The following is a 26,001-nucleotide window of genomic DNA, read 5'->3' as shown; positions in this document are numbered from 1 at the left end:
ATAAATGCACTTTTTGTGAAGCCTTGACAAGATTCTTTCACATTTAAGCTGTCTTTCAAACTATATTCGTTTAATTGCTATCAGAATGAGTAAGAAAATCCAATTATTGGAAAGAACCCAGCTTGAATCAATTAATAATGTAAAATTTCACAGTTCTGAGGGACATAACTGCCTCTACAGCCACATTGGCAAATGTGTAAACTCAATATAAAGTGTCTTTGTATGTCTCTCTGTGTGTTTTTGTCTTTCCAGCTTCTCATCAGTATTCCTCAGCATGGCTCCAAACACAAAATTGATTTCTTTGAACGATGGCTTGCATAATCAGAAAAGAAGAGTCAAATATTTATGAATACCCACGGCTGGCAGGATAATTTTATCAACATTTGTCTTTGAAATTTGATAGTGTAATACTCTCTTACCCACCAAATGAGCCGAGCAAAGGAGACAGAAAATGATTCTTAAGTGAGTATCCAGCCTTTGTTTTGAAGTCGGTTTGGGTTGCGAATTCCCTCCCTCCCTCTTCGTCTGATCCTTGTGAGTACATTTGCTGTGTGTTGACCTTGGCTATGAGCACAGACCAAACAGAACGTTCTCACAGCCCAGTCCTTGGTTAAAACAGCTCCTCAGCAATAATTGACTTCTCAGAATGTTCTCGGAATCCATCGCCTTCTCGTTATAAGACAAAAGTCCTCAGAATCAAAGGATGTTTGCAACCTGTTCTGGGGTTTAACCCCAATTATCGCAACGATAGAACATGGTTTTGATCGTTATAGGGGCTTTCTTCCACCTGCCTTGGTCGTGATTCGTGACAATGTAAGTTCCTGTCTTTGTGTTTGTTTGGATCGGTGTTGTGGTGAGACGATTTGACATCAGGAGTGCGTGTGCGTAAGTCGGCTCACTTTTCTGCCAATGCAAGGTCATTTGACCTCTTCAAGCTTGTTTGTGTGTTTGCATGTGTGTGTTAATGTGGGCCTATGTATTTGTGAGGGGCTCGCTTTCTGTATATGGCTTGTGCTGCCTCAGTAGAGCACCACTTGTGTGTGGTGTCAAAGTCCTCTCAACCTCGGTTGAATAAACGTCAAGCAACACAATGATCCACTTACAGGGCCGTGTTTTCTCTCCCGGCGCCATTCGTGTTGGTATGTCGCATTAGTTGGGGAGCTCTGGCACCGCCGAGGACAGTGGCTCACGCAAACAAGGGTGTATGCTGAGCACCATGTGTGTCCATAACTACGGATGAAACAACGACAGACTCTCACCTGACTAGCAAGCCATTAACCTCAGCAACACCTGGCCAGCACGGCGGGGCTGCGCTGCAAGTTCCATTTGTGTTCTACCTAGTAATGGTTAATACTAGCATCGGCAAAGCTGTCACTAGATCTGTGCCAGGAAGGGAGTTTCTACCTGTGGCTCACTGACTATTTGCGTGCCGTGGAAATGTACCTGTGAAATCTGCTTTGTTGTCCCTTCCTCTGATCCGAACCCGAAACCATTTGGGAGGCAGGCTACTAGAACTGACCCTGGGATATGTGTCTTGGGACCACGTCTCGCTAGTATTCTTATTTCAAATATTTGTTTTTGAACACAAATGAAAAGGACTGTGCAGTGACTTTTACAAAGAACAGAGTGGGCGTATTCCCCCCCCCCCACTCTACACATAAAAGTAAAAAAGAAAATATAAACAAAGGAGAATGGAACAAAAATTCATAAAATAAGGAAGTACCCTGTTTCCCCCTGATATTTCCACACGAAGCCCAAAGCCTCGTGACCCCTCTACCGCTCTGGGTGAAAGAAAAGTGGATTGAGGGCCCAGATCGTTTAGTGGAAAATAAACACATCAACATATCAATTAGACTGTGATATTTAATAGTTCTGTACTGTCCAATAGGAGAAGGGGAGCTGACAGGTATTATCAAATTTGGGTCGGCTGTCACTCAGCATATTTTAAATTCTCTATAAATGTAGAATGTTTGCCAATTCACTGAGCCTTAGTGAACAACAGATTTGCTGTTGGGGCTTCGAGATTGTGCTCACAGCCTCTGATACCCAAGGAACAATTAGTGGATCTGGGTTGAACGGAGATCCCAGTAACAACAACAGGACTTTGATGCGGTCAAAAGTCTGTCCGCTACTTTAGGTTTGTTGGTGAGTTCTCCCCGGAAACGTAATCAAACGTAATATACCGTCTTTTCCGCACTATAAGGCGCACTTAAAAGCCTATAATTTTCTCCAAAAACGACAGTGCGCCTTATATATGGATCAATTGGTTAATTGGTTGATCCATACTGGTTGTACACGGCGCTCAAGGCACTCTGTCAAAATGTTTCAGTATAAAAAAAACAATAAAAACAATTTAATAATAATAAAATGTTTCAGTACGTCTGGTAAACTACAAAGCCGCACCGCTTGCAGCACGACGGCTACCGTAGTCAGTAAACACCGGTCCTGTGCTTACTCACAGTCCCACACCACTTGTGTGTGAATGAAGACCCCAACATGGCTCCTTTCAAGAGAAACGCTTACGACGCAGCGTTCAAGCTCAAGGCTGTCAGCCACGCAGTAGAATATGGGAATAGAGCAGCAGCGAGCGAATTCAACTTTAATGAATCAATGGTACGGAAGTGGAGGAAGCAAGAAGATGACCTGTGCCAAGTAAAGAAGACTGAACAGAGTTTCCGAGGGAACAAAGCGAGACGGCCACAGTTAGAGGACAAACTCGAACAGTGGGTTGTTGAACAGAGAGCAGCAAGTAGAAGCGTCTCTACAGTCACTATTCAAATGAAGGCAACAGCGCTAGCACGGGACACGAACATCGATGAATTTTGAGGCCGTCTCGAAATTCTGCAGTATCTTCTATTCTATGCGCCTTATAATCCGGTGTGCCTTATAGTGCGGAAAATACGGTACTATAAACTATTCAGGAACCCAGTATAATCTACTCGAGATTACTTATTACAAGCTTGTTGGTGATACAACAGTTTTTACACGAAGTGTAACATCAGTGTACAACCTCAGTGCCAGACAGAATTATATGACAACCAAATACAGTTTAGGAATCCTTTTGTAAAGAAACATGAACCAGCTCCAAGTTACCACCCCCTGACTTCTCCACTGACCATGGGTGTGTCTGTTCTTGGCTCAGGGCCTCTCTGACCTAATACAGCTTCACCCATACCTGTCTAACTACCCTGTGTGTCTGATCACATGCCACTACTGAACAGTCAATACTACACCGATGCTTCTGTTGGGTCTGCATACAGGTTCTGAGGTCATGACTTAATCACCCTATCTGGAGCCTTGAGTAGATCACTCTGTCTTACAGTACTGTAGCGGGGAGCTTCCAGTAGATTGGAACGTGTCTCTAGTTCATAAGAGTGGCTACGCAATATTGGTGTTGTGATCCTCAGGTTAGTTAATCCATCTCCAACTAGCCTGACTGATGAATGGTGAAGATAAATCCTCTCACCGAATGTGTGAGAGGATTGTTATGTAGCTGGTTTGTTTACGCCTAGATGAGTATATTCTAAGACACAGAATCAAACAGTTTCCCTAGTATATTATGAATCACAAATATAAGATGACATTTGGGGTGAAAAATAATAGAAATAGTAATGAGACATTTAAAATATCTTCCACACCTTGCAGGTTAAAGCAGAGGACCAAGCAGTGTGGACTAATGTGCACTCTGCAGCTTGACACATAAGCGTGAGGTGTACGACATCCTATGTAATATTTTGGTTGAGTGTGTTCTAACATCTCGAATTGTGAATTGTGAAAATGTCTTGGATATGATTGAACCGGTATGAATGTACTCCAGGCTGCCCTCAGTGGAAATGGTGGAAATGTGATTGCCTACTTTCTCCTTCCATTTCGCCTTCATTCAGGTTGAGGTAAGACATTGAAATGCTTCATATAAACATCATATACATTTGCTTGAGTTGAGGCACATCGAGACACGCTTCAAGCTGAGGAGGTGTTTTCAAAGGCAGGGAGACGTTTTCTGACATACCGGAAATTTCTCTGAAAAATGTCTTTCTAGGAAGCTGATTGGTTTCCCTCAGAGAATTAAACAAGGTTCCCTTTATGTGCAGAGCCTCTGCGATGGCTGTCATTGTCTGAAGCTCGTTTCTTTTCTTATGGTTCTACAATCCTTTCGCAGTGAATACACTTAAGAACCACAAGAATATTAGTTGTTAAATGTTTCGCAGGGCTATTCACCCTTCTCTTTCTGGAGAGAAGCATGCCTTTTATTGTTCCATGCAAGAAAATCTGTCCACTAACATAAGTTTGGCTATCCAGAGAAACCAGGAAATGCTCCCATTCATGCCACACAACGCTGAGCTCTGAGCTAGCACGACGCGGTCAATGCAGTGAAATTCCAAGAATTTACTGTAACTAACTGAAAGCGTAATTGTTTTTCAATAACAATTTTTCAATTGTGGATGAGGCATTTTAAGGTAATGAGAGAGAAAGAAAAAAAAACTGGAATCACAGAATGTGCCCTCACTTTGCTGGCCTTTCTAACGTCAACCGTTTCTGCACTGTGGGAAAATAATGACATTGCATCCTGTCTCTCAATTCCGCCCCCATCCGACTGCGTTAATAAGGCATGGGATTAGAATTCAATTTGAATCCTCCAATCGGAATGTCCCCTAGCTACCCACCAGGGATTGGCTAATGACTAGCCAATCAGCCGCGCTGATGGAGAGTATCCCAGAGGGGTTAAAGGAAGAGAGTTTAAGTGCTGAGAGAAGAGAAAGAAAGAGACAGAAAGAGGGAGATAGAGGGATGGAAAGGGAGAGAAACAGACAGAGAGATGAAAAAGAGACTAAGGAAGAGGGGATGAGACAGGGAGACAGAGATATGGAAAGAGGGATGTCAAGAGAGAGAGGAGGTGAGAGAACTGAAGGAGGGAGACACATTTTGGTGTAAAAGTCAAGGAAAAGACTGGGTGTGTGAGAACGACACCCCAGCCCTGAGAGGGGAGAGAGGGATGACGGTGGGGGCGGGTGTGACAGTTAACAGGGTACGGAGCTGGTCAGTAGAGAGGTCAGGAGGCTTCAGAGAGGGAGACGCATCACTGCACCTGTGCTGGGACATTGTGTGTGTGTGTTTGTGTGGATGAGGGGAAGTTGGAATGGTGTGATTGGAGGTCAAGGTGTGTGTATGGATCAGGAAGCAACATGCTCCCGTATCTGACAACCTGACACGGGCCACAGAAACGTGTGTGTGTGTGTGGACTGCTGCCTTACCGCAGAGATACTTTGTACTATCAGGCCAAAGGACCCGAGGCCTGACTGCCCCCCCCCCACACATAATCCCCCCCATCCTCTTCCCCTCATTCTCCCCCTTCACTCCCTCACCTATCATCCTTCTCCCCAGATGCTGTAGAAAAAACTGTTTTCTGTGTCTGGCAACAATTCAAGCCTCACCGGAACCTTCCGCCTGGGTGTCAGGCCTCTGCATAGACAGAAGAGTGTAGGAGCAGTGTCCACAACCAGCATGTGCATTAGTTCACGCTTGCCAGGAAAAGCTGTTTTGTCAGTATTTGTTTAATTTGCTGAATGAAGACAACCTTAACTTCTGAATGAAGACACCTTTTACTCAGTCCTTGAGTTAAACGATGTCCTCTGCTGTTTGCTGCCTTTCCTAAGCTAACTTCAGAAGAAAGGAGATTATTGTAGTAAAATGAAACTAGAACTTTTAACTGTGGGAACAAGAGGTCTTCTGATAGAGGACTGTGTTAGTAGCAGTTCTACTTTCTTCAGGTGTAATTCTCTACACATTGAGTTTCTCTATCTCCCTGTCCCTTTCTGTCGCTCTCTCTATTCATCTGTCTTCTTCCTCTCTTTCCTGACCCCCCCCACCCCCCAACCCCCTTCTCTCTCACTGTCTGTACCAGAAGCTTTTGCTGCAGCTTTTCCCGTCTTATCATACAGCGAAATTACATTTCAGGCCCTCGCTTCCCCAGACAAACGGTAAACGGAGGGAAAACACAAATTTTCTAAAAGCCACCTCCTACCGCCGTTGGAACAGAGATCCACACAGGCAAAGTGGCAATCAATCGCAACGCTGAGGAAGGAGGAAGTTTCGGTGTCATTCGGACTCCCTGCTGAAGATCTGCCGACTCAAGCTGAATCTCCTGAGGTATTATTTGGTGCACATCACTAAGTCATCTGATCAGCACAAACAACTTAACCTGATACAGGTGATGGTTTCAAAAACAGTGCCAGTGCTGACAGTGAAGTCTAAGACTCAACAGAAACCGATGGCAGTTTAGAGAGCTGCTCCTCTCAAGGTAGAGATCTGCTCCTCTAAAAGTAGAGAGGTGCCCTTAAGCTAGAAATACACTATGTGGCGTTCAAAATCATAAGCTTCTCACTTTAAACAACTTCAAGCCAATCACTGTTTGTTTACTGTCTCAACAGTGACCACTAAGCTACCTGCCAACATTCATTTGCGCTTGTTGAACAGAGTTGAAACATCCAACCAGTTGAATTTAATAACATTGGGAAGGTCATCTGTAGTATTTTGCCATTTTGCTAGTAGGCCTACAAACGCATTAATATACTGTAAACCAGCAGTTGTCAAGAAACTGACTCTGGACATTGAGTGGTGCAGTGCAACATGATCATCTCACTTGGCTCTTCCCTTGGGAACTCTTCGCTGTTGCTGATCAACTGTCACAAGAGTCATAGTTTGTGCACGTATGGCACTTCAAGAGAACTGTGGCACGTTTGAAAGAATCCGCCCATCTGGGACGACAACGATGCTGTCGGTAAGCCTCAGATGGCGTCTCCACGACCCACTCATTTCTAATGAGCATTGGTGACCGGCGTGAGCCCCTGGGGGGTGATGTCTTGGGAATTTTATCACCAATCTCAGAAGCACGCTTGCAACAGCCAAATCAGGGCATGAACTGCGTAGTGTACACCAAGTGTACACACTGAATGGCTAACTGTGTCCAAGCTTTTGACTGAAACTGTAGGCCTTCAGACCTTTCAAATGTCTGCTCATGGGAATCTGTGTGGAGGTCTGTTTCTTCTCCTAAACTCTGCTGACAATCCAGTCATCTGCCAGGTAGTTTTTTCCCTGAAAATATGGATGTGTTTGTATCTTGTCCCTGTAGAGAGGGGATGTGTTTATGTCTTGTCCCTGTAGAGATGGGATGGATTTGTGTCTTGTCCTTGTAGAGATGGGATGTTTTTATGTCTTGTCCCTGTAGAGATGGGATGTGTTTGTGTCTTTTCCCTGTAGAGATGGGATGTCTTTACGTCTTGTCCCTGTAGAGATGGGATGTGTTTGTGTCTTGTCCTTGTAGAGATGGGATGTCTTTACGTCTTGTCCCTGTAGAGATGGGATGTGTTTGTGTCTTGTCCTTGTAGAGATGAGATGTCTTTACGTCTTGTCCCTGTAGAGATGGGATGTGTTTGTGTCTTGTCCTTGTAGAGATGGGATGTCTTTACGTCTTGTCCCTGTAGAGATGGGATGTGTTTGTGTTACATAACATAACGGGAGAACTCAGGAAATTAGTTAGTTGTTTAGGGCCCATGGAGGACATTTATTAACCGGCAAAACAATAAAAAAAACAAAAACAACCTGCTGGGTGTTCCCGTGATGGCGATGATTGGGAGGTATGAGTGCAGTCGCTCACATCGGAGCCTGCCTCAGCACTTATCCTATTTTAATGATGTAGTTGTTGGGGCAAAGCGGCGACGTGGGCTGCGAGGTCCAGTGTCACGCACTTACTCTTTTTCTCTGCTCAGATCTGCTCTTCTGGGGCCCTTTATCCTATGTCCCTAATGAGGAGTGCCTCATCAGGGGGTGGCAGCTGGTCTGCACACAAGGGCCCCATTCTGGGAGAGCGTGTATTCACGCCACAGCATATAGGTTACATCTCTGCATTCAGAGACTGACTGGCAGCCTATAATGCATTCCAGCGCTGCTCTTTAGTCAGTGTCCCAGGCTCATAAGCGTTGAACTCCGCTCAGCAGAAAATACCTTTTTGTAATGTTAATTTATGACAGGATTAGCATTCAGAGGTTTCTATAGGAAACGTATGCCTAATCACACCATGGTCTCTGCTGGCCACGAGGAGTTAAGCAAAAAAAAAGCCCTCCATGAATTATGAAATTTGGGAGAAACATGGCTTTAGACCACTGATCTCAAGTCAGCTGTCAGTAGTGATTAAGATAAATCTACCTTGGGTGCAGCTCTGACTCTGGATCAGTCTGCAATGATTAAGACGCCTTCAGCTGGGATCAACAGTGTCAAAACTCAGATGCATGGATTCTCTTTGCTGCCTCTAGTTGGGCGTGGCTCTGGAATGACTGCGTGACTGACTCTTACTGTATATGTTCTGGGCTGACCCCCGCACGCACACTGGAGATCAAGGGCCCTGAATTAGATGCCATTGAAGGGCCTAGGCACTTTGCAGCGATTCTTCTGATTGCCTGAACTTACAATACAATCTATGCAATTTAGTAAACTGGTTTTATCCCAAACGACTTACATACTGTACATGCATTTGTACATTCTGTGTGTTGACGTCTCCTGAATCAGGGCTGTGTTAAGCACACTGTGTGGCAAGCGCACTGCATTTCCCAGAGAGCTGCAGAGGACAGCGCGGGGGACATTTGTAGTTTCTGTTCATTTGGCACACACTGCATTTCCCAGAGAGCTGCAGAGGACAGCACGGGGGACATTTGTAGTTTCTGTTCATTTGGCACGCACTGCATTTCCCAGAGAGCTGCAGAGGACAGCGCGGGGGACATTTGTAGTTTCTGTTCATTTGGCACACACTGCATTTCCCAGAGAGCTGCAGAGGACAGCACGGGGGACATTTGTAGTTTCTGTTCATTTGGCACCCACTGCATTTCCCAGAGAGCTGCAGAGGACAGCACGGGGGACATTTGTAGTTTCTGTTCATTTGGCACGCACTGCATTTCCCAGAGAGAGAATCTTTGGAGACAGATGAGATTTGTTTTGCAGAAAGAACAGATTGGCTCAGCAGATATCATTTCCTGAAGATAATCTCATAAGATCTTCTTGAGTTTTAAAATCATTTTTATGAATGGAAAACAAAGATAACACATGCTGTCCAACCTCTGGTTTTTGGCAAAGGTCATTTTTGTAAATGCATATTGCCAATGAGTTTGGCATCTCGCAACCCTGGATGAGCCAGTTGATGTCGACGTTTTGGGGTGTAATTATCAGCAAAATGAACACTTTCCATTAATCATTGGACAACAGGTTGTCAAGAGTTTGTTTTTAGCCGTGGGTCCCTAAAAATTTGAAGTACACTACACCCTGATCACCTTAAAGGCACCACTGGTAGACAAGTTCTGCCGAACTGAACCACCTCACGTTCACTTGCATAATTTACAGGTGATATGTGATGTGTACATGATGCTGCTGAATGTGATGGCGAGGGGGCTGGGCAAAATGCATTTGAAAAAAGACATTTGAAAGTCATGCATGACCCGATTGGCTGGAGACGTTTGAAAGTCATTAGTGTCCCGATTGACTGGAGACGTTTGAAAGTCATGCATGATCTGATTGACAGGAGACATTTTATAGTCATATATGATCTGGTCGAATGGAGACATTTGAAAGTCATGCACAAACACAGTGCCGAGAACAATTCATGTGGTGACCTCATACCAGTGTGTTTGTGATTCTTCTGGGATTGCTTGATGTTTGATAATCACCCTTTTTCTTTGGGTACGAACATTTTAAATTCCGTTTGTAAAAAAAAATATTCCACAAATATTTGGCAATATAGATAAATTAGTCCGTAGGACTAAGTTGTGGAGGCAAAAACTCGGGCCTGGAAGGAGTTTGGTGAGGCCATGGAGAAGGACTATCGGCTGGCCTCGAAGAGATTCTGGCAAACCGTCCGGCGCCTTAGGAGAGGGAAACAGTGCCCTACCAACGCTGTTTACAGTAGAGGTGGGCAGCTGTTGACTCAGGTTTGGGGACCACACAATTTCGTCTCTGCTCTTTGCGGATGATGTTGTCATGTTGGCCCCTTCAAACCAGGACCTTCAGCATGCACTGGGACAGTTTGCAGCCGAGTGTGAAGCGGTGGGGATGAAAATCAGTACCTCCAAATCCAAGGCCATGGTCCTCAGTCGGAAAAGGGTGGCTTGCCCACTTCAGGTTGGTGGAGAGTGCCTGACTCAAGTGGAGGAGTTTAAGTATCTAGGGGTCTTGTTCACGAGTGAGGGAAGGATGGAACGGGAGATTGACAGACGGATCGGTGCAGCTTCTGCAGTAATGCGGTCGATGTATCAGTCTGTCGTGGTGAAGAAAGAGCTGAGCCGCAAGGCGAAGCTCTTGATTTACCGGTCAATCTACGTTCCTACTCTCACCTACGGTCATGAGCTTTGGGTCATGACCGAAAGGACAAGATCCCGGATACAGGCGGCCGAAATGAGCTTTCTCCGCAGGGTGGCTGGGCGATCCCTTAGAGATAGGGTGAGAAGCTCGGTCACCCGGGAGGAGCTCAGAGTAGCTCCTCACATCGAGAGGGGTCAGCTGAGGTGGCTTGGGCATTGGTTCTGGATGCCTCCTGAACGCATTCCCGGGAAGGTGTTCCGGGCCCATCCCACCGGGAGGAGACCCCAGGGAAGACCTAGGACACGCTGGAGGGACTATGTCTCCCGGCTGGCCTGGGAAAGCCTTGGTGTCCCCACGGAAGAGCTGGAGGAAGTGTCTGGGGAGAGGGAAGTCTGGGCATCTCTGCTTAGACTGCTGCCCCCGCGACCCGTTCCCGGATAAGCGGAAGAAGATGGATGGATGGATAGTCCGTAGGACTTCTCTGCTGAAATGCATAAGCAGGTCATGCATTGTAACATTTAAAAAGCTTTTGGCTTTGAAAGCGGCCTTCATTATATTATAGTTGTAAGCTTTACTACGATGATGAAATGAGATGCTGCCGTTAATTGATGGCCGATGTCATTATCATTTACTGTGAGTGTTCTGTTCATAGTTCACTATTAAGTCCTCTAAGCAGAGGAGAGCTTTCTTATTGACCTGCCTTTTTAATGACAACAGAATCACTCCCCTCTGATCCATAAGGCCTCACTCTCCCTCTCTCTCTGTCTCTCTCTCTGTCTCTCCCACTGTCTCTCCCTCTTGTATCTGTTTTTCTCACCCGCTCTTTCCCATTGCTCTCCCTCTAACTCCCCATTTCCCAATACCTCCTTGTTCTCTCCTTCTACTTTGATAGTCCCCTATTGATTCATTTAACGACACTTGATAAACCAGAAGCATTTTTAATACCATCACAGTTAACCCTTATGATCCTCTAGGCTTGTTTTCTCAATTCACTTTTATTGTGTGCGTGCGCGTGTGTGTGTGTGTGTGTGTGCGCGCGTGCGTGTGTGTTTGTGTGTTTGTGTGTGTTTATGGGAGAGTGAGTGAGAAATAAAGTGTGCGTGACAGTTTTTTTGACTGCGGTGGGGATTTTCTGTCTTAGAGGAACAGTCACGGTCTCGGTCTCATCGTTAGCTAATTACTAAGCAGTGATAAGCAGCGCGTTACATTATAATGAGCATAGCAGGGACCCCTATTTAGACACTGACACACACACACACACTGTCAACATGAGTGTGTATGTGTGCATGTGTGTGTGTGTGTGTGTTTGTGTGTGTGTGTGTGCATGTGTGTGTGTGTGTGTGTGTGTGCATGTGTGTGTGTGTGTGTGTATATGTGTGTGTGTGTGTATGTGTATGTGTCCGTTTGTGTGTGTGTGTGTGTGTGTATGTGTGTATGTGTGTGCTCAGACCCTAATCAGTGTCACCTAACAAGACAAATAATGGTGTGTTGAGGTAATCAGCGCCTGTCTCTCTCTATCTCCTTTGTTTTCTGTGCCATATTCTTAGCCATCTTTCCTCTGGGTTATGCAGGTTGTCCATCTCAATTCTAGACCTTCTCAATCCCAAATGTGGGGCAGACACTCGGATCGTTCAGACTTTGTCAATGTACAGCTCGGGAAAAAACTAAGATACCACAGCCCCTTTTCCTTTCCTTTCCAAATGGTTTGAGTGAGGAACAGAAGCGTTCAATTTGCAGTGGTCTCTTAATTTTAACCCTTCTGTTCCTCACTCAAAACTTTCCTTTTCGACTTTTTGGGAAAGGAAAGAAAAAGATGCAGTGGTCTCTTAATTTCTTCCGGAGCTGTATATTCTGTAGATTCAGGACTGACGCGGATAGAGTCCTACAGCTAACAGACCTACAAAACATCCTCTGGCATGTGGAATGACACATAGAGGCTTCTGGGTGTGTGTGTGTGGAACACAGGTCACAGGTGACGTCATCACAAAACATCTGTGTGTGTAGCTGTGATTGCTGTGTGTGTGTATTGTATGTGCACAGCTGTGTGTGTCAATGTGTGTGTGTGTGTGTGTGCGCGCGTGTCTCTTTCTGGCGGGGTAACAGGACAGAGGAGAGTCACAGCAGGGATCTGCCCTCCACCCCTGTCTGTTCAAACGCTAACACTGCCTGGACACGGTTCCCACGGTGATATGATTTGGCTGCCATGGTGATTTGGCTGCCATGTTGGAACCAGTCACACTGCTGAAGGTTAAACACGTTGAAGGACAAGAAAAAAGCGAGGGAGGTGGGGATAGAAAGAGAGGGGGACAGAAAGAAGGGGAAGGAGGGAGAAAGAGAGAAAGAAAGGGATGTGTAGGCTCACACACACGCACAAACACACACACACACACACACAGGTTCCACTTAAAACACCTCCTCACAGTAACAGTGGTACCTTCCAGAAGGCCCAGCCCCAGAGCCAGCCTGCTCAAGCACTCTCAGAGCTCCTGGGGACGATAAAGAGGGAGATGCTGTTCAAAGACACGGCACACGATTCGCAACAGTGAGATGTCCCCCCTCTCTCCGTATCTCAAGGTAGACTGAGAGACGTCTCACTCTGCAGCTTATTCCAGCCAGCTAACGCTCTGAAGTGTGCCTCTCGCAGGAGCTCCCGAAACTCTTGTGCCGAGGCCAGGATAATCTGAAGTGATTTGATTTCACGCTCCAAACTCCCTTGAAGAGGCCTGCTATTTACTCAATCCCATATTAACATTTGCATTTACATTTCAGCCATTTAGCATATGCTCTTATGCAGAGCCACTCGCGGCTAGCGCATTGGTCTTAATATTGCTAGGTGACTGGAACACACAACTCATTAATAGGAACTACATTCAACCCAATGAAATGTGGCTTTATTGAAGGCACTGCACCCTTTGAAGGGTTATGGTTAGGGTTAACCCTAACCCTTTGAAGTTGCTTTATAATGCCGACATTACAAGGGCCAGACAGTGCTGGCGTTGTTGCTTCATAATGCTATCGTCCTTGACTCTGATATGGTTGTCAGTGTGTAATTCTGATTGGTGGAGGCTGTGTTGCTGTGGCCGCTGTTGTTCTCTAACTGGTCTAATCCGGGCTGTGTAGCGGGCATGCCAGTACCGGACCAGCCGTCGGAGCAGGAGAAAGGCGCCAGCCTGCTGAGCCCGGGTCTGCCTGCATCCAATGGAGACGGATCGGATGGGACCGAGACCACCTCCGCTATCCTGGCCTCTGTCAAAGAACAGGTACTCCGCTGTTGGTGTGTGTGTGTGTGTGTGTCTGTTTGTCAATATCAGTATCTGGCACTAGGACACACATATAAAAAGGAAAAACCTGTAAATGATTTGCTGCAAAACCTAAATTTTGGAGGGCAGATGGTTCCAATAGTCCTGTGCAGTGCATTCAGTCCAGACCCGTGTTTGACATGTGAGGGGTTAATATGTAGCGGGGGGGACATTCAGTCCAGACCCGTGTTTGACATGTGAGGGGTTAATATGTAGCGGGGGAGACATTCAGTCCAGACCTGTGTTTGACATGTGAGGGGTTAATATGTAGCGGGGGAGACATTCAGTCCAGACCCGTGTTTGACATGTGAGGGGTTAATATGTAGCGGGGGGGAGACATTCAGTCCAGATCCGTGTTTGACATGTGAGGGGTTAATATGTAGCGGGGGGGAGACATTCAGTCCAGACCCGTGTTTGACATGTGAGGGGTTAATATGTAGCGGGGGGGAGACATTCAGTCCAGACCCGTGTTTGACATGTGAGGGGTTAATATGTAGCGGGGGGAGACATTCAGTCCAGGTTGGATGAGAATGAGGTTTCCGTTTTTGTTGAGTTTCATTGACCTCTTTACCACATCTATACTGCGTGTTATCAGTGAATATCAGAATGTTCTGGAATGCAGACAACTGAGACAGCAGCATCAATATCTACTGAGAGAGAGAGAGAGAGAGACGGAGAGAGGGGAAGACAGAGAGAGAGAGAGAGAGTGAGAAAATGGGACAGGGAAATTGAGAGAGAGAGAGAGAGTGTGAGTGTGGAAGAGGGAGATGGGAAAGAGTGAGTGTGATTAATTTGACATGCACTTGTCTGAGTGGGAGGCTAGTAGAGGAGTCACACTTAAAATCAATGGCCTGGGAAATGGAAGTGTGTGTGCGCGTGCGTGTGTCCGCGTGCGTGCGCGTGCGTGCATGTGCGTGTGCGTGTGTCTGTGTCGATGTGTCTGTGTGCATGTGTGTGTGCGTGTGTCTGTGTCTGTGTGTGTGTGTGTCTGTGTGTGTGTCTGTGTGTGTGTGTCTGTGTGTGTGTGTGTCTGTTTTTGTGTGTGTGTTTGTGTCACTGTGTGTGTGTCTGTCTGTTGTACTCAGTACAGCTCTCTGGGAGCTCTCTCCAGTCACAATCCATTCAAAGTCAAAAGTTCCTCTGCCGCCAGGATCAGAAGAGGTTCTTTCAGGAAACACATTACTCTGAGAATCATTGATTGAACAAGGAGGCGTAGTACTGGGCATTGAACAATGTTTTGTCTGATGGCATGTTTATTCACCTCAGATCCTTTTTCTCACGTGAGACAATGCCTTTGATTAGGAGTGGTGTTACGAGAGCATTTCACTAATCTTTTCATATTATTTCCTGGGATTTTGATAACCACAAATTTATCCTGTGACAAAACATGTTTGTTTTTTTAAACCTGTTGCTAATGTCCACATGAAGACGGTGAAAACACATAGGAAGTCAGTGTGTAAATTGAAATCTTTCCGTCTGGTAATCCCATATCTCCTACCTGAGCTGCTCCAATAGACTGATACCTAAACAGGAAGACTGCGAGGCTGGAATGACGGCTCTAAAGTTGAGTCCGTGTACTTGATTGTCCTGAGCAACATGTGCATTATTCATCATGTGAAATGAAAAGACAAAATGTACAAAAGGCGTTCCCAATGTCACATTAAACTGAAACAGATCACTGAATACAACAGCCTAGCTACTATGTACCGATGAGGGTGCTGTTTACCTACACACCTACAGGATCCACAGGACATGAATCGTTACTGACTTTAATGTTCCATAATATATACATCATTACTCACTAGCAAAGCTTCTCCAAGGATGCACGTGTGCAGATGGAAGAGGATTACAAGAGGAAAAACGGGGACCACCCTCTCTGAAGACAGCTCTGGGTGAAACATGGCTGGTTGCATTTCCCACTCAATATTACATCTGAGTGACCTTCCCATGTGACTGAAGGCAACCAGTCAAATAAACATCCAGGGAAAAATAAACATTTTTCGGCCACTCAGATGTAATATTGGCTACTCACTTATTATTAAAATAATCACAAGGTGTTGCTAAGTGGCTGTGAGGTGCATTGCCAGACGTTGCCCATATTTTCTCCCACACAGATGTATTAGATGCTGCGTACATATTTATCCTCATGCAGATGGGATGCTATCGGATCTCACGCCAACAAATTGTGTATATATGATACGCAGGCTGTCAGAAGGTTTGTGTGGAATGTCTGTGTAGTGTGTGTGTGTGTGTGTGTGTCTGAGTATGCCGTTGCACTACTCATGAATAACACACAAACACACACACTCCTGAATATGGATGGCATGTAAATGCCTGCTTGATCTTTCAGTATTCTGTAATGTTGTGTGGTATGTGTGTAGGTGTGTGTGTGTCAGTGTGTGTTTGTGTGCAGTGCTTTGCTTGTCTCTTATCAAATATCTTTAACATGGATCGATCATGTCCATCTTCAAACATGAAAACAGGGGGAGGGGAGAGGGAGAGAGAGAGGGGAGATGAGACAAGAGAGGGGAGAGAGAATATGTGTAGATGATCAACCCATGAATGTCTTCTCCCTTTCTCACCTTGTCCTCCCAGTCTCTCTCTCTTTCTCTAGGTGTGTGTCTGTGGTAGTGTCTGGGCAACCTAGCTGGCCAAATCCATGGTGATCATTCCGGGGAGGTGTCAGACACACCTGGCTGTTTTGCGTTAGCAAGGAGGGGACTGACTGTTGGTTCCCTGTGTCTCTGGCCCACCGGCACATATCACCCTTTCTCCAGCTGGGTGTTCTGCATTCTGACTCAGGCAACCAATTATACAGCCTGAGTCTGCTATTACATCATTATAGTCAGTGGAACACTCTGCTCCCACTCTCTGTATCTCTCTTCCTGTCTTTCTCCCCCTTTATCTCTGTCTCTCTCTTCCTGTCTTCCCCCTCTGTCTTTGTCTCTCTCTCTCTGTCTTTCTCCGGCCTTATCGCTCTCTCTCTTCCTGTCTTTCTCCCCCTTCATCTCTGTCCCTCTCTTCCTGGCTCCCCCCCGTCTCTGTCTCTCTCTCTGTCTTTCTCCCCATTATCTCTGTCTCTCCCTACCTATCTTTCTCCTCTTCCCTGTGTCTCTCTCCACCTGTATCTCTCAATGTATCTCTCCCTGTCTCTCTCCACCTGTATCTGTCCCTGTCTCTCTCCTGTCTCAGCTCCACCCAACTGTGCTCCACAGGAAAGCTCTTTCCGTGAATAATGACTCTCTACCTTTCCTTCTCTGGGAGCTGCTGCTTACTACCTGCTGTTATAAAGCTTAGTGTGAATACCCATTTACCTTTAACGTAATATGTTATAATAAAGCCACACAAGGCCTGACAGAGAGATATTTTGAGTAACTCTTCGTGTGGGAGCCAGAGGTTCCTGTGTGTTTGCACTGTGCCTTCACAAAGCTGTCAGAAGCAGACAGTTTTATCCAACAGTTTCTCTGGTCCATGCATACGTTGCTGGGCATTGCCCTAATTAAACCCACAGTGACCACACCTGCACATTCCTGTTTCTGTCTACGCTGAGGTAAGACTCTACCACAGCAAATAAACATTTATCTTTAATGATGCACAATACGTTGATTTCTTTCCTTTCTTCCTTTGAATGTCGTTCACAGTGGCAAGTGACTAATCTCTCCGCGTTTCCTCACTGCATATTATAGACAAATACTGTTGAAATAAATGACCGTCAAGTCATCAAGAACTCAATATTAATTACTGTAGAGGATTAAGTCATGTGACTTTGCAGTCTTTGTTCGCTCCAATCAGTAATTGTTTGGGATTGTCACCTTGCCGAGGTCAAACCAGACATACTGTGATGTCTAATTGAACGTAAATATTTGGGTTAAGAAATGGGCTATTCACATATTTCAGGCTATTTCTTCTTAGATTACATGCACCTTGCCAATGTATATACATATCCAGAATGGGTATATTTCAGGCATTATTATAGTCACTGAGATGCGTTTTTGAAGGCACACATGTTTCTTTTTCTATCCTTGTGGGGAGCAGAAAACCAGAAATCCAGTTTCTCACTCCGTAAACAAAACACTAATCATAACACCAAACATAACCCAAATAACATAAACCCTAAACTCAAAAAGGTCTAGGTTTGGGGAAAAGCTTAGTCAGTATGCACATTTACAGTATTAATGTCAGTGTTACATTTACAGTAATAATGTCAGGGTTACATTTACAGTATTAATGTCAGTGTGTAAATTTTCAGTATTAATGTCAGTGTTACATTTACAGTATTAATGTCAGGGTTACATTTTCAGTATTAATGTCAGTGTTACATTTACAGTATTAATGTCAGTGTTACATTTACAGTATTAATGTCAGTGTGTACATTTTCAGTATTAATGTCAGTGTTACATTTACAGTATTAATGTCAGTGTTACATTTACAGTATTAATGTCAAGGTAAGGGTTACATTTGGGAGATACTATAGTTTTTCCCCACCTGGACAAATTGTCTAATATTGATTATGCTGGTGCTGCTCTGCCTGGGTTTTTATTGTATGTATCACCTTTATGCATCATGGTTTATGTTTACGTATCACCTTTATGCATCATGGTTTATGTTTACGTATCACCTTAATGCATCATGGTTTATGTTTACGTATCACCTTAATGCATCATGGTTTATGTTTACATATCACCTTTAAGCATCATGGTTTATGTTTATGTATCACCTTTATGCATCACGGTTTATGTTTACGTGTCACCTTTATGTATCACGGTTTATGTTTACGTATCACCTTTATGCATCACGGTTTATGTTTACGTATCACCTTTATGCATCATGGTTTATGTTTACGTATCACCTTTATGCATCACGGTTTATGTTTACGTATCACCTTTTTGCATCTGGATTTTTTATTTACGTATCACCTTTATGGATCTGGATTTTTAATGTATGTATCACATTTATGCATCTGGGGTTATTTATTCACAGTTTGCGATCGACAGAGTATGTGGCCTATGAAAGCACATGTGGGGATGGAATAATGGATTATAATGGATTTCATTTAGAAAGGGCTCCCTGCCAACTTTTAGATTGCTTTATATTCTATGGGCTGGACTCACCTGGTAATGTGGGTTTTTTGAGGCACACAGATTAATTTCTGGGATCCTCAACTCTGCATTTTCTATGGGAACAGTGAGTTGGCTTCTTGTCTGTGCGTTGAAATCGGGCTGGTATGTCTGCATCCGTGGACCTTAATGTGTCTTCACCTCAGTGGTACAGCAGATCACTGGTCCTTATAATCAGCAGAAGCCATTGCCGCTTGGATTCAGTGCTGCAGGTTATTGATTTCTGTTTATTTTCATTGGCTCCGCCTTCCCAATGACCCTGTTTCTTCCTCTCTCTCCCTCCATCCCTCTTCCTCTCTCTCCCTCCATCCCTCTTCCTCTCTCTCCCTCCATCCCTCTTCCTCTCTCTCCCTCCATCCCTCTTCCTCTCTCTCCCTCCATCCCTCTTCCTCTCTCTCCCTCCATCCCTCTTCCTCTCTCTCCCCTGTCTCTCTCTCTCCCCTGTCTCTCTCTCTCTCCTGTCTCTTCCTCCATCGATGTTCTGTCTGTGTAATGTCAGTCGTGACAGGCTTGATTTGCAATCTGGTTAAATTAATTCCTTCTCAGGGTCAGAACAGGAGGAAAGAAATTAAAATGTCCCTGTCACAACAGCAGTCAGATCTGGAGTCGGATGAAACCTCCCTGTCTCCGTCTGTGTCTCTGTCTCTCTGTGTCTATTTCTGTCTCTCTCTCTGGGTCTCTCTGTGTGTCTCTGGGTCTCTCTCTGGGTCTCTCTGGGTCTCTCTGGGACTCTTTGTGTGTCTCTGGGTCTCTCTGTGTGTCTCTGTGTCTCTCTGTGTCTATTTCTGTCTCTCTCTCTGGGTCTCTCGGTGTGTCTCTGGGTCTCTCTCTGGGTCTCTCTGGGTCTCTCTGGGTCTCTTTGTGTGTCTCTGGGTCTCTCTGTGTGTCTCTGGGTCTCTCTCTGTGTCTCTCTGTCTCTCTCTCCCTGCTAGCTACCTGTCACTCTGTCTGCAAACAAGTTTGCTTACTCACTTCCAATGTCTTGGCAGTCATAAGTGATGAGTGTGAATGAAAAAGGCTAAATATAAAGTCACAATGTGGCTCTATATCTCTTTCTCTCTGCATGATAGACGACCTAAAAATGTCTGGCAAACTTTGGATTTGGACATTATCCATCACCTTTCTGTTACCACATGCTACTCTGACAGAACCAACCAGGTATAAAACTCATTAAATGAAGCATAAGTCTTCATTTGTTCACTACAACCAGACTTTGAGAGTGAGGATCAGTTGCCTTTGTCTTTAGAAGTTGATGTCTGTCTCTGTCCTCTCTGTCTCTGTCCTCTATGTCTCTGTCCTCCATGTCTCTGTCCTCCATGTCTCTGTCCGCTCTGTCTCTGTCCTCCATGTCTCTGTCCTCTCTGTCTCTGTCCTCAGTGTCTCTGTCCTCTATGTCCCTGTCCTCTCTGTCTCTATCCTCCCTGTCTTGGTCTTCTCTTACACTGTGTTCTGACCCTCAGCATTCCATCTCTGTGTTAATGTCTGATTACTTGGCTTGGAGCCAGATATTTAAAACATTGCTAACACCCGCCGGTGTCTTTGTGTGTCTGTGTGTGTCAATGTCTCCCAGTTGACTCCTGGATACAGTGTAACCCAGTTGTCTGCTGGTTGGGGGAAATCCCTAAACTCTGCCAGTAAATAATCACAGCGGGGGGGACAAACACAAACTCGCTTTCTCTACATATCCGATTAGTGCGTCTGTCTCAGGCTTAGTGAAGTACAAACCAGTAGAGCTGTGGGATGTATTGTCTACCCTTTCAACCAGTCCCTGAGCAATGGTGCACAGCGCAGCGGGACAATTCACCCAGGATTGGGAATGTGGTCAGGAATGGGGATGTGTTCAGGATTGGTAATGTTGTCAGGATTGGGGATGTGTTCAGGATTGGGGATGTGTTCGGGATTGGGGATGTGTTCGGGATTGGGGATGTGTTCGGGATTGGGGATGTGTTCAGGATTGGGGATGTGTTCAGGATTAAGGATGTGTTCAGGATTAAGGATGTGTTCAGGATTTTAGGATGTGTTCGGCATTGGGGATGTGTTCAGGAATAAGGATGTGTTCGGGATTGGGGATGTGTTCGGGATTGGGGATGTGTTCAGGATTAAGGATGTGTTCGGGATTGGGGATGTGTTCAGGATTAAGGATGTGTTCGGGATTGGGGATGTGTTCTCTCCACTAACATCTCCTAAGGGCCTCTGACCATCTACTCAAAGGCCTGGGGGTTGTGCTGACACCCTTAAACAACCAGGTGTTCTCTTTTTTCCAGTTTATGTCCAGACATGTTTTAGTGGTTTTGTCAGTTGATATTCTTCGTACTGTTTCTGTGGGCTGGATGTAGAGATACTGTCAGCGTAGGGTTAGATCATCCTGCCACCAGGAGACTCAACACGCTTCTGCCTGAAATATTACTTTTCAGTTGATAGATGGTTTTAGATGTAATATTTCATACTATTATTGATTTTGTTGTATCCAACCATTATTAAAACCACTATGACCTTCATAAGAATATCCCTAAGGACAAACATTATCAGAGCATGTGTACTGCTACCTAACTGCTCCAAAGCCAGACTACGGCTGAAGAAGAAGTTTGGTTCTTTCACAAGTTTTAACAACTTGGCCAATATTAATGTTGTTCATTTGTTATGTGTCCGATATCCCCTCCCAGAATTACACCTGGTCATTCTGGACCACACGGAACACTGGGGTACGGTGTAGGACCAGGAAAAACAATGACAGTGTTAGACAGGAAGTGTAATGAGGCGTGAAATCAATATGTACAATGCTGCATCACCCCGGGCACGCTGGGTAATGGAGTGTCAGGAGTGGTTATGTGGCGTTTTAATCACAAAGACCTTCAGAACATCCGTACCCTATGACAAAAACATTCTGGTTACCACGTCAACCACAGACGCAACCCCAGACATAATACAGTCCCACCTCCTGGAGAGAGGGAGAGAGAGGGAGAGAGAGGGAGAGAGAGGGAGAGAGAGGGAGAGAGAGGGAGAGAGAGGGAGAGAGAGGGAGCGACAGAGGGATTTGAAAGAGAGACAGAGAGAGAGAAGAGGGTGAGAGATGATGAAGGGATCTGGTGACCCCAGGCATACTGTACCTAACCCTAACCTGCTGTGTTGAACCCCTGTGATCCTTAAAGGGGCAACTGACAAACTAAACAAGCATTAAACTGTTGCTCCCAAAGTGTCTGCTGGTATAAAAAACAGTGTACGTTGTGTACGAAAATGTCTGTTCGCCAAATATGTGTGTGTGTGTGTGTGTGTGTCTGTGTCTACAGCTCCGGGAAAAATTAAGAGAACTTTTTGGGAAAGTTTTGAGTGGGGAACAGGAGCGTTCAGTTTGCAGTGGTCTCTTAATTACAACCCTTCTGTTCCTCACTCAAAACCTTCCTTTTCAACTTTTTTGGAAAGGAAAGAAAAAGGTGCAGTGGTCTCTTCATTTTTTCCGGAGCTGTATATGTGTCTGTGTTTGACCAGTAGCTTGTACTCTTCTTTCCCTGGGCTCGTGATGCATCACTCAGGTCGTGTCTAAGTCTTCCATATTGCCCATGAGGCTACCCTTACTCCTTGCCACGCCCACAGATGCTAATTTAATCTCCATGTGGATCTGGACACCTCCCCGAGGTCTCCTCAGTCGCAGAAACACCCACATCTTCTCAGGACTGGTCCCAAGAACCCCATGGGTTTAGTACGACCGGACCTAGGGACCCCATGGGTTTAGTATGACCGGTCCCAGGAACCCCATGTGTTTAGTACGACCGGTCCCAGGAACCCCATGGGTTTAATATGACCGGTCCCAGGAACCCCATGTGTTTAGTACGACCGGTCCCAGGAACCCCATGGGTTTAATATGACCGGTCCCAGGAACCCCATGGGTTTAGTACGACCGGTCCCAGGAACCCCATGGGTTTAGTACGACCGGTCCCAGGAACCCAATGGGTTTAGTACAACTGGTCCCAGGATCCCCATGGGTTTAGTACGACTGGTCTCAGGATCCCCTGATACCAGGGCAACAAATCCGAGGTCCACTGGCGTTCATTGAACGATGAACATGGAGAGATCATTCAAAGATAACTTACAAAAAACAAGTGAACCCTTTTATCTGTGGATTAATCCTCTGAGTGTAGAAACAGATGATTTTGTTTGACTCTGCTGAGAACAGTCTTTATCTCCAGATCAAATTAGCTATTAAAATGTAAATGTATGTTTCATGTGTGTTTTGACACATCCCTTAATGAATTTAGTTGGATCCCGTTTGGTTTTGGTATTTTTGCCTGGGGGTCTTGATTGAATCTGCTGAGGACCAACATGTGCGCATGTAGCGGGTTTGTTCAAACCTTTACAGATTAATCACTCATGATTTTGTTTTGTGCAACTCTGATCTTTTTTTCAGTTTGCTTGAACAAATGCAATGAAGTGTGTAACAAACGAAGACTTCCATTTAAATGGCCATGCAGTTTCCCATAATCAATCAATCAATCAATCAAATGTATTTATAAAGCCTTTTATACATCAGCGGTTGTCACAAAGTGCTTTTCCAATACACCCGGCCTTAAACCCCAAAGAGCAAACCACAGTAGTGTTGCATTTCCCCCTTCCTCCATCCTTTCTCTGCTCATCTAACCACCTGTCCTCTTTCCCTTTCTCCTCTCGTCCGATTTCCTGTCCTCCCTCCTTTTCTGCTCTCATCCCATTACCTGTCCGTTCTCCTTTTCTCCTCTCATTACATCTGCTGTCCTCTCCTTTTCTCTTCTCATCCCATCTGCTGTCCTCTCCTTTTCTCCTCTCATTCCGTTTCTTGTCCATTCTCCTTTTCTCCTCATCCCATTTCCTGTCCTCTTTCCTTTTCTCATCTCTTGTTCTCTCTCTCTTTTGTGTTATCTCTGGTCGTTTCAGTAGCACTAACAGTCACACAGGCAGTCAGACAGACAGTGAGTCAGCAGGCAGTCAGGAAGGCAGACAGACAGGCAGTCAGACAGACAGTCAGAAAGGCAGACCGACAGGCAGTCAGACACACAGTCAGAAAGGCAGACAGACAGACATTCAGACAGTCAGAAAGGCAGACAGACAGTCACAAAGTCAGACAGACAGGCAGTCAAACAGGTGACAGACAGACTGAGCCCTTTCCTGCCCCTGCATCAGAAAAAGGTCTGTACCTGCTAATCACTAACACTGCCTCCGCATGCAGTTAAGTACACCCAGCCAGAATGCTAATCATCAGACTGTAGCACTGTGCTAATAGCCTACAACATATTCTAAATGCTAATACACATACTGTGACTTTTACCATTTTGAATTCTGGTAGCTAACGTGCTCAGAAACACAGTGACTCTTCAAATGATCCTCCCCCTTGGACTTTTCCAGATTTTGTTGTGTTACAACATGAAATCAAAATAGACTTAACTTTTTTGCCACTTATCACTACAAACAAGTCCCATAATGTCAAAGAGAAATAGTTCCGAATTCATATCAAATGTAAAACAGAAAATGACTGATTGCATACGTGGTCACCCCCTTTGTTCTGACATCTGAGTGATCTGTGGTGCAACCAACTGTCTTTAGAAGAATTATAATTAGTTGAATGGATTCTACTTGTGTGCTATTAAGGTGTTTCACTTGATTTCAGATGAAATACACCTGTCTCTGGGAGGTCTACATTAGGATATAAGAACATTTCCATGACATTAAATATCCCACATGGCAAAGTAAAGTCCATTAAAAAGACATGGAGAGAATTTGGTCTACCTGTGAATCTACCTGGGAATCTGCCTTTGAATCTACCTGTGAATCTACCTGTGAATCTGCCTGTGAATCTGCCTGTGAATCTGCCTGTGAATCTACCTGTGAATCTGCCTGTGAATATCGCTGTGAATCTACCTGTGAATCAGCCTGTGAATCTGCCTGTGAATCTGCCTGTGAATCTGCCTGTGAATCTACCTGTGCATCTACCTGTGAATCTGCCTGTGAATCTACCTGTGCATCTACCTGTGAATCTGCATGTGAATCTACCTGTGAATCTACCTGTGAATCTGCCTGTGAATCTACCTGTGAATCTGCCTGTGAATCTACCTGTGAATCTGCCTGTGAATCTGCCTGTGAATCTGCGTGTGAATCTACCTGTGAATCTGCCTGTGAATCTACCTGTGAATCTGGCTTGAACAGGCCGTCCTCAAAAACGGATTATCTGGTCAAGAAGGGCACTCGTCAGGGAGGCCACCAAGAGGCCAGTGGCAAATCTTATGGTGTTTCAGTCTTCAAAGGCTGAGCTGGGAGACACTTTGCCCACTGCAACAATGGCCCTGGTGCCTCACAAAACTGGTCGTCATGGGAGAGTGGCAAAAGAGTTTGGTAGAAGGCAAGTGGGAAACTATGACCAAGTGGGAGGAGATTCTATGGTCTGATGCGGCCCAAAATATAGCTTTTGTAAGCACTATGTTTGGCTATGCCTAATGCTGCAACTTCAGTATCTGATGATTTCTTCGTCATAGAGCTTTTTTAGATCTTGTTTACAATGTAGGTTTATAGATGTTATCTGTAGAAATTGGCAGGGTTCTTCCAGGACTGCCTTGGTTTAATGGAGAAGCTAGTTCCACGACTGGTGCCAAGACACAGAGGATCTGGGTTAAGAGCGAGCTGCTCTACCGCCGAGGTGGGACTGCCAAGAGACCAGAGCTGGCAGAATGAAGAGCCGCTGTTCCATGAGCTCTTGGAACATAAAGTGTTGGTATTGTGGGAGAGTGGGAGAGTCAGACCATATCGGGTTCAGGTGTCTCTGCTCAATTTCTCAGGCTCAGCACTTCACAAAATGTACTTAAATCAAGTTGTACTCGGAGAGGAGGGCGTTGTTATGAGTGCAGGGCATTGTTATGAGTGCGGGGCGTTGTTATGAGTGCGGGGCGTTGTTATGAGTGCGGGGCATTATAAGTGCAGGCGTTGTTATGAGTGCAGGGTGTTGTTATGAGTGCAGGGCATTATAAGTGCAGGCGTTGTTATGAGTGCAGGGTGTTGTTATGAGTGCAGGGCGTTGTTATGAGTGCGGGGCGTTGTTATGAGTGCGGGGCGTTGTTATGAGTGCGGGGCATTATAAGTGCAGGCGTTGTTATGAGTGCAGGGTGTTGTTATGAGTGCAGGGCATTATAAGTGCAGGCGTTGTTATGAGTGCAGGGTGTTGTTATGAGTGCAGGGCGTTGTTATGAGTGCGGGGTGTTGTTATGAGTGCAGGGCGTTGTTATGAG

The 26,001-nt window shown here is 45.3% G+C and overlaps 1 protein-coding gene across 2 annotated transcripts in view; it reads left to right on the top strand.

Annotated features, from left to right (window-relative positions):
- Positions 1-26,001, top strand: part of ctnnd2a (catenin (cadherin-associated protein), delta 2a) — a 234,032-nt gene that overhangs the window by 24,300 nt on the left and 183,731 nt on the right. Inside the window, exon 2 of one of the 2 annotated variants that reach the window (XM_020042000.2) lies at positions 13,462-13,601. The exons of the other annotated variant lie outside the window; for it this stretch is intronic. Coding sequence (XP_019897559.2) covers positions 13,467-13,601 — 135 coding nt within the window. The 5' untranslated portion in view covers positions 13,462-13,466. The remainder of the gene's footprint in view (positions 1-13,461; positions 13,602-26,001) is intronic. 2 annotated transcript variants of the gene reach the window in all.

Source organism: Esox lucius, chromosome 21 (assembly GCF_011004845.1).
Source record: "Esox lucius isolate fEsoLuc1 chromosome 21, fEsoLuc1.pri, whole genome shotgun sequence".
Classification (NCBI taxonomy): domain Eukaryota; kingdom Metazoa; phylum Chordata; class Actinopteri; order Esociformes; family Esocidae; genus Esox; species Esox lucius.
This window is presented reverse-complemented; position numbering and strand designations above follow the sequence as displayed.